This window comes from Chamaea fasciata, unplaced genomic scaffold (genome assembly GCF_029207755.1).
Source record: "Chamaea fasciata isolate MVZ Bird 193981 ecotype frontalis unplaced genomic scaffold, bChaFas1.0.hap1 SCAF_17, whole genome shotgun sequence".
NCBI classification, from domain to species: domain Eukaryota; kingdom Metazoa; phylum Chordata; class Aves; order Passeriformes; family Sylviidae; genus Chamaea; species Chamaea fasciata.
The window spans coordinates 10,903,059-10,920,487 of NW_027094102.1; the positions used below are offsets into that span (position 1 = coordinate 10,903,059).

At 46.8% G+C, this 17,429-nt stretch overlaps 2 protein-coding genes across 3 annotated transcripts; one reads left to right on the forward strand and one right to left on the reverse strand.

Annotated features, from left to right (window-relative positions):
• Positions 1-542: 542 nt before the first annotated feature.
• ACTR5 (actin related protein 5) lies at positions 543-9,770 on the reverse strand. Its single transcript, XM_066198969.1, has 9 exons — positions 9,387-9,770; positions 8,475-8,704; positions 7,498-7,667; positions 6,186-6,403; positions 5,669-5,851; positions 3,557-3,679; positions 2,907-3,046; positions 1,897-2,029; positions 543-1,452 (listed from the first exon to the last, which is right to left on the reverse strand). Exons 1-9 carry the CDS (start codon positions 9,768-9,770, stop codon positions 1,207-1,209), a joined length of 1,827 nt encoding a protein of 608 aa, XP_066055066.1. The 3' UTR covers positions 543-1,206.
• Positions 9,771-12,926: 3,156 nt separating this feature from the next.
• On the forward strand, positions 12,927-16,484 carry ADIG (adipogenin). Of its 2 annotated transcripts, XM_066199172.1 has the most exons (3): positions 12,927-13,053; positions 14,335-14,630; positions 15,828-16,484. In XM_066199172.1, exons 1-3 carry the CDS (start codon positions 12,927-12,929, stop codon positions 16,074-16,076), a joined length of 672 nt encoding a protein of 223 aa, XP_066055269.1. In that variant the 3' UTR covers positions 16,077-16,484. The 2 variants fall into 2 exon arrangements, 1 of the variants encoding a protein (XP_066055269.1); XR_010723312.1 differs by lacking the exons at positions 12,927-13,053; positions 14,335-14,630 and adding an exon at positions 15,254-15,342 and having other exon boundaries at positions 15,828-15,900.
• The last annotated feature ends 945 nt before the right edge of the window (positions 16,485-17,429 follow it).

Consider the following 17,429-nt stretch of genomic DNA (forward strand, 5'->3'; position numbering starts at 1 on the left):
GCAGCAACCCTTCCCTCACAGGCTCTCTGAAGAACACTCAGTGCACAGGTGAGACCTCAATATTTACCCACAAAATTCTCTTTTTTAAAAAATTGTAAATCTCGGTAATACTTTTGAACCTAAAAATCTCATCCTGTGGCAGCCAACTTCAGCACAAGCCAAGTTCCTCCTGTTCTTTGCTTCGAATCTGCCAGATGACAACTTACCTTGACGATCTGCAGCCCTTGGGAACACCAAATCCCCTCCTCTACACCTTCTTTATATCAGTTACATCCATCTGGATGTTTCCCCCTTTACCTTGCCTTTTCCAGCTTTTGCCAAAGTGATGGAGTCTCCTTAGGTTTGGGTTCAGCATGCAGTGTGGATTATTCTTTTGGGAAAGCAACAAGTTGTTCAGTGTGACAGCTGAATCCCCAAGCAAATTCAAGCTGGAACATATCGTACAACAGGACAAGCCTGCAAACTTGTGTTTTTAAGCAAGCTACAACCAATCAAATCCATCCTCACAGCTTTAAAGAGGTGAAATCACTGAAACACAGAAGTTAGTGGTAAAGCAAAAAGCTCTGCTTTATTGCTACAACGACTTCTGATCAAAAAGTCCCATCAAAGAGCTGCCCTGCTCAGCCTGGAGAACCACCCCAGGGCAGCACAAGGCTGGGCAGCGCCTCTGCACTCGGCTTCACGGAGGGTTGTGTCTTTCTGTGCCCGGCTCCCCAGTTTCAACCACAATACCGACGGAGACACCAAGTACCCGAAGCACCCGCTGGTTATTTGGTGGTGGTTTTGCAGAAGGAGATGGAACACGAGGCCTCGGGAGGCGGGGCAGAGCACGGTCCCGCTGGCGTCCCACAGCACGACCCGCCCCGACATGTCCCGACAGACGATTGTGACACGGGCAAGGGGGACACCTGCTGGGCTGCCTGCCTTGGTACAGCCCAGCTGCAAGGAAAAAACATACAAAACCAGGAGGTTTTATTCCATTTTGAAAAGCTGTAAAACACACACTCTCCAAAAGCCCTGAGCCTTACTATGACAGTCTCGAAGAGGGAGTTTTCCTCCCCAGGAGCTGCTGTGTGCGAGCAGCACTGCGGCCGCGCCAGCGTGTCCCACGCTCCGTGGCCGAGCAGCTGGAAGGGATGTCAGTGCGCCGAGAGGCTCCGCCAGCCGCGCAGCGGGAACTCCTCCCTGCAGCGCGGACCGCGCTGCCTATGCCGGCTCTCCGGGGTTCCCTGTGCCCGAGGCTCTGCCCGGAGCCTCCGCTGCCCGCGGCGCCTGCTTGGGAAGGCGGATGGGAACGTAGACGTTGGAAGCACAGTGTTCCTTGAGGTATTCCCCTCCTTTCTCCTCATAGTCCTTCCTGCTTATCCAGCCTTCCTCACGGGTCATGTATTCCACTGCCCAGTCCCGAGCCCCATACCAGGCATCCAGGACGGGGCTGGAAGCGAGGTGAACCTGGATGGAAGGAAAACAGAACAATGTCAATTCAGGACAGGAAAGGGGAAGCCCTTTTTACCCTGGTTACAATGGTGTATGTCACAAAGAACTGAATTTCACAAATTTGAGCTGATTACTCAGTGTCTCTCAGAAAGAGTAATGTTAGGAAGTGTGTTTTTATGTTGTTATCAATTCCTAAGCAATCAGTTTGCAAATTTCCAGCCAAACATGCTTCTCTGTGCATGGTCCTTTAGCAGAAGCAGTTTTCACAATTTCCTTTTCCCTACTCACTATGCTGTCTTCACAAAGAGCAACTGAATCTTTGCTTCACCTGCACCTTCTCAGGACAAAAAGCTGTTTGCAGAGTCTCGCCTTAAACCCTCTCCATGCCCATGCTCTGCACCTCACCCAATTACATCTGAACACAGGCTGCTCACATAAACATCATGGCAATGGACACACCTGAAAGGATGACTGGAAGGGCCTCATTTCCAGCAGCTCCTTCTGGATTCTGGCTTTCAGTCCAGGGTACATCGTATTTCCACCAGTGAGGAAAACATTCTGGACAAGGATAGCCTGTTGCTCCTTTGAATACCTGTGAAGAACAAGAACAGCTTCAGCCTTTCTCGAGGACATCTGCCCTATGAACTGGAACAGCTGTGGGGAATATTGATACCTTGTCCCAGGATTCACTTTGAGAAATTTCATTTTCCTAGCACAAAAAACTTGTTTGTGTTTTGGAAGTGAAGGAAGTGGCAAAAAAAAAAAAAAAAATCCTGAAAGCACTCAGTACCCCATAAATCAACGACTGGATTTCTTTCCAGGGCTGGAATTCTTACCTTTCAGAAAATGTGATCTATGTTCATGCAGTTCAGGGGTGACATTTCATCAATGCTAATTTGTCTGGAAATGTCCAGCAGGTGTGCCTGTATCTTAACTCTAAAATGTCACCCCTGATTTTGGTCTCCCAAAACCAGAGACTGCCAGCTCACTGTTGCAAGCTTTGCTGTTTCCCTCAATAACAACTTGGACCAGGAATCTCTGAAGTGGGGTCTGTGCAACAGGATCCAGTGGGGTGCAGGAAGACAAATTGATAAATACATGTAAATAGTGTTTATTTCACCCTTATCTCGTTCTTTTTTTAATTTCTACTTTTGTGTATGTTTCAAAATGTTCATAATACATTAGTTTAGTAGCAGCTGTAATTTACAAATATACATATATTGGAGGTGTGTGCTCAAAAATTTTTCACTGATGGAGTTATTGATCGAAAAACTTTGCAGACTCACTGACTTAAAACATGCAGAGTTACATGTGGCTTTTAGGAAGACATATCTACCCTGCAATGCTTGACCCCAACAAAAAGAACTATTCAACGTCTTTTCTCAAACAGTTGCTAAACCCCCAGCATTTCAAAAGCTGGCATCAAATGAAGAATAGCTTGTCTGAAGTCAGTAGTTCTGTAAACTCACCTCTCAAGGACGTATTGCATGGTTTCTGCTATGCCAGCCTGGTCCTCTCCTATCAGGGAGGGCTGGAAGACAATCTCTGGAGCCCTGATTCTTTCAGTGCCAAGGAAAAGCTGGTGGTACTCAGCCAGGTTAAACACGGGCTTTAAAAACATTGAGAAGTAGTGGGGAATGATGTTAAAGAACAACAATATCCTAGAATAAGCAACGTTTCCAAACAATCCTGTACAAAAACCCAAAAGGTAGTGCTCCCACAGAGAAACAGCATCATGTTAAAGGTTCTAAAAGGGCAGGGAAGCTAGACTTCTCCTATAATTTATTCTGCTTGGAGCCACTTAATTCTAAGGCTCAACCTCCCAAGTTGAAAGCTCTGTCCACTGGGATATCAGGCTATGGATCACAGACAAAAACACTTGAGCAGAACATTTTTTTCCCTAATAACACAGCACTGCAACACCAAGCACTGCCTGCAGAGTGAGCCAAGAGGGAATTCTCTTCCTAAACCACTAGCTAAGATTGCCAGGATTCCTCTCTTAAAGTCCTGCTCAGGTAGTTTAAGCATCTCTTCCAAGAGCAGAGGAGAAATGTCAGCAGACTGGCTGGACAACTGGGATGCAAACCCCTGGCACGAGGTGTAAATACAGAAACCAAACCTGCACTGCAGCAACAGGCTTCTCGACTTCAGGCTGCTCCTCAGCAAATAAAGGCTCGAACTCATTAATACTTTCCACATCCTCCAGGGACTGTTCACTGCCCAGTGGATCCAAGTCAGGAGTCTGCAAACAGAGCAAGTATGTCATGGTAGGTTAGCTCAGGTGTCATTTCAGTTCTGGTGACATGGCTGGAAAACTCACTTTCCTCAAATCTCAACTCTTTAACATGCCTGAAAGCAAATATGCCCAGGAAATAGAAACACAGACATTCACACAAAGCACAACAAAATCAAACACTTCCAAAAAATTTATCCAAATGCCAGCTGAGAAATCCAGGCCTCAGTCACCAGGCTGGCTGCCAGGCTCCCAGGCAACCATGTCCTAAGCATAACAGCATATTAAAACTTAGTAAAACAACTTTTTATATTTATAAAACCTGGTACTCTCCCAGCACCTCTAACTGCTCTATAATTACCATTAAATTCCCTATTTTGCTTGTGCGGGACTGGAAAACAAATATTTGCTAGCTACAAAGCCACCACACAATTTTTTTAGAGTTTCAACTGTCTACTATTTGCTCACAGGATGTACCAAACCTCCTTCTCTTTTACACAGATGTGAAGCTCTTTCCTAATGAAAAGCATCACTCAAAATCCTACAAGACTCCTGTTGTGTGGTAGGAGCAGCTTTTAAATTATCTTTTTTTGTTGTTGTTGTTTTTTGTTGTAGTTTTTTTTTTGTTGTTGTTGTTATAATGTTACCTCTGCAATTTTATTGCTAAATATTTGTTCTGGTTATTTTAAATTTGAAACATTTGCTGCAATTCCAGGACAAGCTAAAATTAGGTCCTTCAAACATTCTTAAGTATCTATTTTATATCTACTTGCCCAACTTCAATTACTTAAACTGAAGTTTAGAAGTGTTCATTGTTACAGCAAAAAATGCAGTCTCATGAAGTCCTGTTAAATGCATTTCTTTATAGAAAGACAAAACCAGAAAGATAGACAGAACTCAGCTGAACACTTGGTCTTACAGAGAGATTCTGTGATAATTCTAAGTGCCGTCTCAAGGCACAGACCAAACAACAAAGCTTGTTGATTCATTCTGAGGTCTGAGATTGCACCTAGCAAAGAGCAGGGGTGAGGGAGATGTTGGAATTCAGGCACAGTCACTGAGAAAAATCACAGGTAACTGCTAATCTTCAATTCCCTTTTTTCTAGAATATCTTCTTTTGACAGAAGGCAGAAAGATTCTTCACCACAATAAGCCCATCATCTCCCTGAATTTTGCTGACGAACAATCATTCTGATTCTTACATAATCATAGAATCAAGGAATGGTTTGGGTTGGAGAGGACCTCAAAAACTCATCCAGTCCCACCCACTGCCATGGGCAGGGACACCTTCCACCAGACCAGGCTGCTCCAAGCTGGCCTTGAACACTTTGAGGGATGGGTTAGCCACAGCTTCTTTGGGCAACCTAAATAAGGATCTCTTCTCTATGCTTCAGTTTTCTGTTTTCCTCTCTATCTTTTTCCTGAAGAGAGGCTGATAAAGCTAAAAAAGCTCTGTCTTATGTGACTTGAAAGGTAATTAAAAGCATATGCACAACCAGCCTTAGGGCACCTCTTGGCAGCAGCTGCTGTGTGCTGGGCCTGTGTTAGCCTGGCACAGCAGACAAGGAGCTTCTCATCTTCAAGACAACTCCAATAATCAAGTGTAGTAATCAATCTTTCATTAAGGAGCCAAAACAGAACCTGCTGCTTAAATGCACCAAAAATAGACAGCTACAATGAAGGCAAGGTTGGTTGTTTACCATAAAGTTCTCTGCACCTGAAGGGGAAGAACACAAAGGAAAACAAATACTGTTTTTAACAAAAAGATTGATGGGTTCCTATGTATCTCTAATAGAAGGCTACTGAAGATTAAGGATGGTTGTCTCAGGACATTCTCTCTGTAAAGAGAGAAGCAGTTGACAACTTAATAATGACTTGCAGTGTGTTAAAGAAAAAGCTTAGTTCATCCATGGAAGTCTGAAGGGACACATTTTCAAGCACAGAAGTTTAATCCCTCTCAGTGATAAAATGAAGATTAACTTGGTGAAAACATCCCACCTCTGGCTTGCTGTCCACAACATCTACTTCAATATTGACTTCTGACTGCAGGATTTTCTGCTTCGTTTGTTCAACAGACAGACTCAATTTGTTGATGTAAGACTGAAGTTCTTCTGCAGAGTCCATGTTCAGCTCCACCAAAGCTTTGTGGAACTGATCCATCTGACCATCTTCTAAAAGTTCCTGTGGACAGATCAGAATTAGCTGTGATGAACAAGACAGGATAATCACAGCAGACAGCAGTGATGAACAGACACTCTGCTTGCACGACTAGAGATGATCGTGTGCACGCTTAGACAGCATTTGAAGCAGTTCCCAAAAGAAGTGCCGTTCAGAAACTGGAAACATCCCCTGCATCAATAATCTCTGTTATCTTGCAAGTAACCTTGGCAAGCTCTATCAGAGAACACCCACGGCACTCACAGCTTCTTTACCATGATGTGTGACCTTCGGATAAAGCTGTGAGGGCAGCCTGCTCTCCTCCCAGCATACCCCATTGAAACTCTGCCTTCCTTACCTGCACATAGAGCAGCCTGTCCAGCCTCTCCTGGTCCAGCTGCAGCTTCTCCTCCCGACGCCGCGCGTTGAGCTCCTGGAGCCGCCGCAGCTGCTGCTGCCTCTTCTCCTGCTTCTCCTCGGATGCCACAGTGCTGCCCAGCAGCTTGTTGGAGAAAGGCAGCTGCATCTTGTGCACGTTGTTCTCGTAGTACTCTGGGCACCGCCACTTCTGCAGCTCTAGGCGTTTGGAAAGCAAAGTAACTTTTTATTCTGGCAGCCCAAAACAATGATTCGCATGTTGTGCGCACCCCGTGTGAAGGATGAAAGGTGAGGAAGGGCAAAAACAGGGAAAGCACAGAATTCCGTCACCTCTTGGCAGCTGTTCCCAAGCTTGGCTGTCCCCTCTGAGCACTGCCTCCGGGTCACACACCCAGTACAGACAGCTCTGAGTGCTCTGACCTCCAGGAAACACCAAGTACTACGAAGTGCAAGTGCACACTGAAGTGTCTCTGCCCAAGGGGAAGGAGAGCTCTCACACATTTCTAAGGAAGCCTCATCTACAAGTGACAATTTTAAAGAAAAACTTTTCTCAGGCCCTACTTCAGATGATATTTGCCACGGAAGTTTTACAACTTATTTAATTCACAGAAAGCCATTAGAAACTCCTGTGCAATTTTGGAAACCTTTAAGCAGAGAGGAAACACAGAAATCCTAACCAACTTAGAGGGTTTGTTGACGTATAAAGGAAACAATTAAGCTCATTTTAAATCCTTTTCCGCTGAAACCATCACAATTTTTATTGACAGAGAAATTTGCTAAGATTTTTTGTAGTCGTAGTAGTAGTTAAATTTTATTTCTGTCTTAATTTTAAATATTAAACCACTGTTAAGTGTCACTAGATGGACACGAAAAGAAGGACACTCACCAAATCAGTGTCAAGGCAAAAAAGAAGAAAGTTTATTCTGGGATTCTGACTTATATAGTTTTTGGAGTTTGATCAGTCATTGAGGCATGAGGTTAACACCTCTCTGACCCCACTGGTCGAACTAGAGGTCCATCAAGTTGTCCTCCTCCCTGGAAAGGAATGAATTATTTACCAAACATCATTCTTTGTTTATTTTACAATCCTGAGAAAGCTCCAGTAGAAATGCAAAATATCAGAAGGCCGAAAAATCAGGGGGACACTTAAGCATGAGGCAGGTTACCACAAAGAAAGCAAAACAGAAGCGGAATATTTCAGGAAGAATTCGGGCCAACTCCAAAACAAGGGGTGGAGAGGACAAGCAGAGTGTTTGGAGCACTCCCTGGTGGTGAGTCAGAGCAGGATTTACCTTCGATGTAGTCGCGGGCGATGTAGCTGTGCTCGTGCAGGATCTCCTCCATGCGGCTCAGCGTGATGGCCGCGAAGTGCCCGGGGTACTTGAGCTGCAGCAGGCGCTGCAGGTACACAGCGGCCTGGCAGCCCCCCAGGTTAATGCGCTTGCAGTTCTTGGCATCCAGCCTCAAAACACAAACAGACACAGCTCAGGCTGGGGCAGCTCGCAGGAAATCAAACAGAGCTTCCCCCCCCGCATTATTTCATTTCCGTAGATGAATGTTCACAGAGAAATATTCTCTTTACCAGGGAATCTACCACACCTGCTTTTCTCAGGCACCAGATCATTGCTGTGTTTACTGTTTTATTCTGAAAGGCTCTGTTCTGCTTTAAAAAAAAAAAAAAAATTAAATAATTTTGGCTACAACAAGGAGATGTTCTGTTCTAACAAGAGAAGTGTTGGGTAGTGGCGCTAAAAGTAGGTTTTTAACCCTTGGAACACTTCGTGGTTGGACGAGTGTAAACCTTGAAAATTTGAAGCAGTTACCAGATAAAATAAAGCCATCTCCTGCAGTAAGGATTTAAAAAGTGAGAAAAAGTAAAAAGAGAAAATAGAGCAATGCAGCAGAATAACCAGAATGAATAACCTCAAGCACTGCAGAAGTCTCACACAGAGAGCACTTCACCTCATCTCAAAGCTGTTTTAAAACCTAAAGTATGTTTTTTAATGCTCAGTTTCATTTGGGGCACGTATCCCCTTCTCCCTCTGAAAGCACACAGCAAGGCACAATTAGCAACTAAAACACAACATTTACAAGAGCTGCACTGCTTCTTCGATTCAAAACTCAACAGACTTGAGCAAAATCTGTAGAGCTGGTTTTAACTCATCAGTATAATTAATACTAGAGTTAATAGTGCAGGGCTGGAGGAACAGGTATTTGCATCACTTGCACAGCCAGTGGCTGCACAGGTCTTAAGACACCCAGAACTCACCTGCCTTCTAAGACTGGCAAAATGTGTGTGCACTGGTAGCCTGAGGATATCACCAAACCACTGCAGGGCCAGTTCTGCCTCCTGTTGTGATAAAAGCTGTACAGGCTGTCCACGCCATAGGACACCTTTGGCACCTGGTAGCATTCAAAGAGGAGCTCAGACATCATTTGCCTCGAGTAGAGAGGATTGCAAACTGCTTCTGTCAGAACAATGGGGTGATCCACACAGCCCTGGGAGAGCCAAGGGGAAAGAACAGTAACAAAGGTATGAAGGGAAAATCCAGGGAAATTCTTTTAAGCATCAGCAAAAACTCGTCCAAAATGGGCATGAGAAAGCACTTTATGTGCAGAGCATTAATCATGAAAGTTAAATTATATCTAGTGTTTAAGGAGGTAAAAAAGATCTTAATGTTAACTCAACCAAAGGATAAACTCATAATGGTGGAGGAGAATGGACTTTTAAAGGCATATACACATTATGAGAGGTCTAAGTAGCCAAAACCTATGCAATGAGGAAGTGAGTGAAAACCAGTGGAACTTTAGTTCCGCTCTGGGTAAAGCTTTCAAACTGATGTTGTCTTGCAGGCAAAGGGCTCCAGGGTCTGAGAAGAAACTCCCATCACAGCTGGGTGTGCAGGTGGTCAGTAAACACTACTAATAAGAGCATTACCCAACAGTAAGCTCAAGGGAGTACGTTTAGATTAGATATTAAGGAAAGCCTCCCGCTGTGAGAGTGGGGAGGCGGTGACACAGGCTGCCCAGGGAAGCCGTGGCTGCCTCATCCCTGCAAGTGTCCAAGGCCAGGCTGCACGGGAATCTGGCCCAGCGGACGCTGTCCATGCCCACGGCCGGGGCTGGAGCGAGGGTTCCCTTCCCACCCAAACCATCCCGGGATGCACGGACCCGGCGGTACCTGCGAGGAGACGCCGAGGCGCTGGAAGACGTGGTCGAGGAGCAGCTCCTGCAGCTCCAGCTGCACGGGCACGTTGCGGTCGAAGGGCGAGCGCAGCAGCCACCGCAGGGGCTCGGGGCTGCCCAGGTCGTTCCCCACCTGCGTCTCCGCGCCCGCCCCGCCGCGGGCCCCGCGGCTCCGCGCCGCCAGCGAGCGGAACCGCAGCAGCGGCTCGGCGGGGACGGAGGGGTCGGGGCAGGCCCATCCCGCCCGCGTCTGGAAGGAGCCGTTGTCGATGACCAGCGGCGCGGGCTGCGGGCTCCGCACGGCCGCGCTGGGCTCCAGCACCGGGTCCGGGGCCCAGCGCACGTCGCGGAACGCGAACACCCGTGCGGGCGCCGCCATGGCGGGCGCGCCTCCCGCCCGCGTCCGGCCGGGAACTCGGGCCCGCACGGGGGTTCCGGGGCGCCGCGGCTGCCGGACGCGGGCCGCACGATAATCGAGGTTATCTCAAATCAGTGTGTTCCGTAAGGTGAGATGTTCGTGCGCTTCCAAGCCTAACCAGCAGGACAGGAGGCCTAATCGCTGGGACAGGAAGCGGCCAACACAGCACAGAATCATGGAATGGACCTTGGAAGATGTCATCCCACCCCTCTGGCATGGCAGGGACACCTTCCACTGTCCCAGGGTGATCCAAGCCCTGGCCAACCTGGCCGTGGACGCTTCCAGGGATCCAGGGGCAGCCACAGCTTCTCTGGGCACCCTGTGCCAGGGCATCCTATCCTCACAGTAATGAAATTTCTTCCTACTATAGCACCTAAATCCCCCCTCTTTGGATTTGTACCCATTCCCCCTTGTCCTGTCCCCGCAGCTCCTGAGGAGGAGTCACTGCCCAGCTCCCCTGCGGCTCCTTCACACACTGGAGATGTGCCATGAGGTCTCCACACAGCCTTCTCTCCTGCAGGTTGAGCAGCCCCAGCTCCCAGCCCGTCTCGAGGTGCTCTAGTGCCCTCAGCAGCTCCGCAGCCTCCTCACGACTTGCTCCAACAGTTCCCTGTCCATCCGACACTGGAGACACCAGAACTGGGCCAGTATTTGAGGTGGGGTCTCACTTAGAGCAGAGTAGAGGGGGACAGTCGTCTACTCTGACCTGCTGGCACCACTCACAGGTTCATTTGGGCTGGAAAATGCTTCTGAGATCGTCGAGTCCAACCTACAGCCTAAGCGTGTCAACTAGATCAGAGCCTCATCCAGCCCTGGGTGTTGTCATTCCGGAGCTGAGGGGCCCAGAACAGGACACAGGACTCCGGGTGACCCTCACCAGTGCCCAGCACAGGGCAGGAATCACGTTCCTGCTCCTGCTGGCCACAGCACTCCTGAGACAGCCCAGGTGCCGTTGACCTGGTTGGGCCCCCGGGCACACCTGGCTCGTGTTCAGCCATGTCCACCAGCACCCCCAGGGTGGAACCTGTCAAGATTATCCTAAATCAGTATGTTCTTTGATGTAAGACCTTTGTGTGCTTTCAAGCCTAATGGCCAAGAAAGGAGACCTTATCATTGGAACGGGCAGCAAGATCATCCCTTCGTCAAGGACATCCTGAAGCTAACAAGCTTTAAGGATGTAGCAAATGAAGATGTTGATGTATGTCTATGTATATATTGCTAACTTGGCAAAATACTCAAGGTCCTTGTGTCCTAGAGCTGAAGATGTTACTTATAATACTTAAAAAGGCCCTTCCCTGAGCATGCACAGGAACTGGCTGGGCTGGTGTAACTTGCATGGAACTTCCTAACCAGTCCTAACAGAGGGGCTGTGCTTGGGAAGTCACTAACTCTGAATTTCTGTGTATAAATAATGGCAGGGAAAATGCACGGGGATGTGCTGGATTCGTGGAATACCACTGAGAACCCAGGCTGGGCAGCTCTGAAATTAACAATGTTTCTCTCAAGTATGTCATTATTGGCTTGTTGCACACCAGGTAACAAATCCAATTCTGTGGTATCACCATCAGCCTGGGCCTGGGCTGTGCCCCTGCTGCCCTTCACACAGGGCCCCCTGCCCTTTAAACTTGGGCTGTGGAACCTCCCCAATGGCTGTGGCTTGTGTGGAGGTGAAACCCCACAGCCCTGGGTCACTTGCCAGAAGGTCACTGACACAGCCCAGGCATCTGCCACTCCTGTGCCACCAGCCCCTCTGGAGATGCAGGGAATGGGGAAGGCCTTTCCCCCTTATTTCAGCCCCCATTCCCTGGGGAGATGGGGTTCCAGCGTGGGGCCCATCCTGCCATGGCAACAAGGACATCCCAGGCTGGCTCAGCTCGGTGGGAGCCAGCGTGGACTCCAAGGGCTTCCAGTGATACGACTAAGAGACACAATTCATCATTAAAATTAAACAGATCACAGCTTCAGCTCCTTTGCATCCCTCTCAGCACTGCCTCTGTAGACAAACTATCAACAGCCTGATTTCCAGAGGTGCCCCCAACCTGCCACCCCCACTGTGTGAAATGGGGACTCCAATATTGAGCATCCTTGAAGCTCAGGGCATTAATGGCTTTCCTCACTTGTTTACCCAATGCACAAAGCAGGGCTAATAGCTTTCTTTTTATCATGCAGAGGTGTTATTAATGTGAATTAATAAGAATTTGCAGAGTTCATTTAGATCTTGGGATTAAAAGGCTCATTTCAAGGGGCTGTTACTACATGAAAACAAGCACAAGCTCACGAGCAAGAGCATTAAATGCAGGCAATCATTTGTAACGTGCATTTACATCACTGCTCCCTTCTCCTGAGAGCTGCACAAACAATTAATCCAGCGAAACAGCCCCCCGAGAGGTAAGCAATACATTATGGCTTCATTTTATTGAAGGAGAAACACACAGCGTGATGAATATCAAATTATCAAGTCGTATATCTGGCTCCTTCTTTGATCACTACTGAACTCCTTTACTCTTAAGCAGTGCTTTTATTGACACACATCCCATGAAATGTGCTAGTTACCTTTCTTGGAGGGCAGGGAGACAGAAGAGCAATTAAAATATAAAGGTTTATTTCCCTAAAGGATTAACTAATAGATGAGGATATACAGAGTAGGCTAAAAATAGACTCTATATGGGACATATTTGTGCTCTGCATCGAATGAGGGCCAGGAGAAGTATCTTGTAGCTGCTCATCCTCTACACCTCTCTGGAGGGTTGAATCTCTTTTATTCCCAAGAGCAACCCTGGCTACTCAGTCCCAAAATGGCCAAAGCACTTGGTTCCCTCCCCTATATCCAAAGACAAGAACTAAAACTACACTTTTAACATAAGCCTCGAAAGCTTCCTAACCTGTATTTATCCTTTAAATAGCCGCTGAGGAAAACATCTGACTTGATTGGCCTTTCTCAGTTGTTCTTATCCCCTATTAATCCCTGCTGCTCCCTCCCCAGCACGGGGCTGTTCCCTTTGCTGATTTATCACTCCTCTTCTTGCGATCGCCAGCGCTGCAATGAGAGTTATTAAAAGGTGGTTAGGAAGGGGAGCACTTGGGCCGTTCTAAACTTAGTGTAACCCGAAGCAAGCCATGAGATACCCCCTGGTTCCTCTGGTGAACGAGCTGACCTTTCCTCTGCTTTTCTTCTGGTTCTGTTTGCCCTTTGTAATGCTGCTGATCATCGCCATTATCTGGCTGCAGCTGCTGCTCAACGAAGGTAAGTTCGGCAGCTGATCAGGTAAAACGCTGCTGCATGAAGTTAACTTCCTCTTTAAGGCACTCTGCTATTTTTAGGTTAAGGCCACTTGTCACAGGAGGAAGCTGAAGGTTTGGTAGTACTGGTGGTAGCATATGGAAAAACCAAACTAATTATTATGCTTTTCGGTTAAAAATGCTTATAAGACAACCAAGCTGCTACTTACCCTTATTACACCCTTCTTTTTTTCTCAGTGGTAATTTGGTTTAAGAAAGACAAAGGAGAAGTGATTTTTATAGGTTTCTGTTTCAAAAATCCCCCCAGAAAGCAAGCCTAATCCTCTAATTCTGCACACTTAAAATTCTGGCCTCATAGTTCTCTTGCACCTCTCCTTTTTGGGAGGGCATGGAGGGTTTTACTGGGGGAGATGGTAAGGAATTCTTTTATGCTGAGGCTGACAGAAAGTTTTGAAGGGAGAAAGACATGCATTTTCATTTCTTTGTGTATTTTGCCAGTTTGTTTTTCCAATCCATCCCTGATCCTTTCTTCTAACATGTCAGCAACCAGTAACAGGCTTTGGTTTAGACTAATAATAAGCTTGTTGTTGCACTCGTGAGGATAAAGTCTTGTTACTGTGCTCTAATGCTGGAGCAAAACATCTAATCCCAGCTGAGGAAGTTCAAATTGAGTGACAAAATAGATATTTTACATATCTCTCCCAAATCCTTATACTGCAGTTGAGTGCTCAGGCTTTTGTCTGGACAGAGTAATTCTCTTGGTGTTTTGACGGAGATTTTTGCAGGTTATTCTTGCTACATTTGCATTCACAATTTCTGGCCCTGTAGTGACTGCTGTTAACACCAGGCCTCCAACTATTTCCACAAATGCTCTAAATTGCATTTTAACTAGTAAGACTAGTCACATTTCTAAATTTTTACATACCAGCATATTTACAGAGTAAGAACATTAAAGCTTTTCTCAGTTACCAAGAGATAAAAATAAAAGTGCTCTTTTTAATAACTTCCCAACCAATTCAGTCATATCCACTTCTTTCATGCTAGTTTACAGCAAGCACAAGTAAAAAGGAAGTGTTTCAGCTCCTCCTTTAATATAATTCCTGTTTAAGAGCTAATTAGTTAAAATTAAACACTTGCAAAGGCCTTTCATTGTCTAGTTTGGTTTGAAAATCCTTTATTTCAGCTGGAAAAAGTTCAGAGGAACCTAGATGGAATGTGCAAATCTTGCAGCCATGGAAAAACAGTCACATACAGGTGTTTTACATGTTTTTAAACTTGCTTCTAGCACAGATGCCCAGCACAGAAAGGATTGAGAAAGAATCTCCTGATGAGCCTGATTCTGACTCTGAGGATGAACTAACAGTGGAAGAAAACCAGAGTGATGCCTACAGTACAGATATGCAGGAGGAGTCACAATCCAGTGGAGCTGTGGGAAGACTGAGGCCCAAGCCTGCTTATCTGAGCTCAAATCCAAAATGCCAAAAGAAAAGTCTTCTTGCTGTGACCTCAAACAGCTGGTCCCAGAGGCAGAAGATAAGCTATTCCCAGGCTGAAAAGAGCATTTTCTATAACATCCTGATGGTGAGTAGCGGGACCTCCTTGCATTTCTGCTGCTTTTGTGCCACAGCTCTGATTTCTTTCACCTCTGCCTGACACAGAGGCCTCTTGGGCAAGACAAAGCTCCAAGATTGGTTTCTGCCGGGTTAATAGCTAACAGGAGGTTTTCTTTTCTGCCTTCCCTATTTGTGATGACTGCTGTTGTAGATGAGCTAAAGGTGACACAAAATTGTGCAGAATGACTATCACGAATATGTGTGTGTATAGATATTTAAAGGTACATATGCATATTTTAAAAGTCCCTGAGAACTGCATTTAAAATGGCAGAATTTGCTACTTATTCCTTTAAGATAAGAAGTTTAACTCAACCATGTGTAGAAACTCTCCTGGTATTTATGGCTGATATTACATACCTTTAAAAGTTGCTTCAGATTTCTTACAGTGGAGCATGTGACTGAAAATAAGATGTATTTCACTTGCTCAATAAGAACTGAGGCCAGAAGTCTCTTTGCAAACACAGCAACCCTAATCCTTTTAGGCTTTACACAAATCCCAAAAGATAAATTTCAAGCAGTGGAAGAGCTTCATGTCTTGTGTCTTCTCTTTCCCTGTGCCTTGACTGTCTGTTCCTTTGCAGAAGGGGCTCCCAAAGGAAAGCTGCTCTGTGCAGCTGTCACTATTCCCAGCCCTGTCTGCTCAGTTACATTGCTGGGATTTTTGAATTGCAGCAACTGAGGTACTCACTCACATTTCTTTCCACCAGTTCTGCTGCAGTGCTAACTTTGCTTAGGCTGGACTAGCCAAGGACTGGAATCATCTTAAACTGCTGCAGTTATTTGACTAACACACCCTGAAGCTGAGCTGAAAGCGTTTTTAAGACCATTAACACCACCAAGGCAGTACCAAATCAGTGTGGTAACAATTTCTTTAACATTCATTAATTTCATAGTTTTTTAAAAGCTATCAATGCTAACAGTGAGCTTGGTCTTTTCCAGGGTGCCATTTGCTTCTCCTAGAATTCCTCATGTGTACAACTATTGACGTGAACACAGCTGCTTGAATTTGTCTTTTGTAGAATGTAACATTTGTTGGTTGTGTTGGGTGGGTGAGGGAAGGGAACAAGCACTGGTGGTTTCAAAATCCTGTATATCCTGCTGAAAATAGAACCTCTTCCAAAGACATCACGGCAGTGACAATTCTGTTCTTCCTTTTCATCCCCAGCTGTTGTTTGCCTTGCTTTCTTCTCTCACCCGGAATTTTGTCTGCCTGTTGCTCCAGACCTTTAACATCCTGAGGACTTTCCTGCTGCCATCCTATCTGGTTACCTACGTGGCTCAGCTGTTTGCTTTGCTGGGTGAAAAAGCTGGGACAATCCTGGGCTCCCTGAGGCTGGAGAGCAGAGGGCTTCTGCTTTCAGTCCTGGGGAGGAAACTGCAGCTGAGCCAAGCTGAGAGAACCACCTCAGGGTGAAAATAAAGCAGGGGGTCCCATGTCAGTCCAGGTCAACATGGGTGACAGCTACTCCAGCATGGCAGAGGGAGGGGAATCCTCTGAAAAAGGAACCCACTTAAGATTAAGTCAGCACCAACTCAGCTTACCACAGCTGCTTTCAGAGTGTTGACTGCCTAAATGTGAAATGAATGACAGCAGCCAGTTTCTTGTCCACTTTGCTCCCCTACCACCTCAGAAGGATAAGCTCCTTTTTTCTAAGGACCAAGCATTCCACCAGCACCAGTGATAGCTTCTGCTCACCAACACTAATCTTTGATTTCAAATAAATAAGATCACAGCAATCTCTCTCTGTAGTAGCTCCTACTGGATTTTAAACAAAATACAGCCGTTGGATTATTATACTCACAGTCCAATTAGCACTTTTCTCATCCGCAACTTGTCAGTTCTCAAAGTAGGAAATGACTTTCCAACACTCAGGTCTAAGAAATGAAGCAGCCCTACCTCCAATTAACAAGAAATAATTAAGCCCTCAGCGGATCCTGAGCACGCATGTCCCTGATTTCCGTTCAGGCTTTGCTTTTCAGCACAGCTGGCAGGCTGATGTAAGGTAGATTACAGCCTGGAGAGGCACTCACCATCAGCTTGATTTAACCAGTTATCGGAACCACAAGGAGGGCGAGGAGTCTGAGATGAGCCATCCTTTTGTTGCCTCAGGGTTTACCGAGGTGCTGGGTTTTGAACAGAACAGCTGTGTGCTCTTGTGCTGACGCACACGTTCAACGCGCTCTTTTGTTTTCGAGAGGAGCTGAATTACGAAGTGATTCAATGAACACGCTGCCGCTGGTGAAGATCATTGTTCGCGCTGCCCGTGTGCGGTGCCTGTCTCTCCAGAGCCTTTCACGGGCACGCCGTGCAGCACCAGCCCGCAGTAACGATGAAACCTGCCCCGGTTGTGTTTGCCTTTCCCTCCGCATCCCCTGAGCCCCGCGCGGCCAAATATTTGTCCACGCTCTTAAATAAAACTTGTTTGCCCGCATCTTTATTTTCGCGACTCCTTTCTTTAGAAAGGGAAACACAGAAGAAAAAGAAACGCTCAGCTTTCCGAGGACATCCCCCTCTCCCGGGAGGGAGCTTCGGGAGTGTTCTCAGGGGAGTCTTCAGCGGGGATCCCCCGTTTCTTCCCCCGCCTGTCAGCGGCGGACGGGAAGGGTCGGATGCTCCCGGCAGATGCGGCGGGAGCGGGCGAGGAGCGGGGCGAGCTCCGGAAGGCGGGACGGGGCGGAGGGAAGAAGAAGGGTCTCCTCTCCTGCTCTCGCCTCCGCCGAGCTCTGCGCCCCGCCCTGGGCGGCTCCGGCCAGCGGGAGCTGAGCT

Excerpts from the sequence above, each read along its gene's own strand:
- ADIG (XM_066199172.1), top strand. The coding sequence starts at position 12,927 with ATGAGATACCCCCTGGTTCCTCTGGTGAACGAGCTGACCTTTCCTCTG. Across the intron at positions 13,054-14,334 it reads GCAGCTGCTGCTCAACGAAG|CACAGATGCCCAGCACAGAA; the intron begins GTAAGTTCGGCA and ends ACTTGCTTCTAG. Across the intron at positions 14,631-15,827 it reads TTTTCTATAACATCCTGATG|CTGTTGTTTGCCTTGCTTTC; the intron begins GTGAGTAGCGGG and ends TTTCATCCCCAG.
- ACTR5 (XM_066198969.1), bottom strand. The coding sequence starts at position 9,770 with ATGGCGGCGCCCGCACGGGTGTTCGCGTTCCGCGACGTGCGCTGGGCC. Across the intron at positions 3,680-5,668 it reads TTGTGGACAGCAAGCCAGAG|ACTCCTGACTTGGATCCACT; the intron begins GTGGGATGTTTT and ends CTCTGTTTGCAG. Across the intron at positions 2,030-2,906 it reads ATGCAATACGTCCTTGAGAG|GTATTCAAAGGAGCAACAGG; the intron begins GTGAGTTTACAG and ends TGTTCTTCACAG.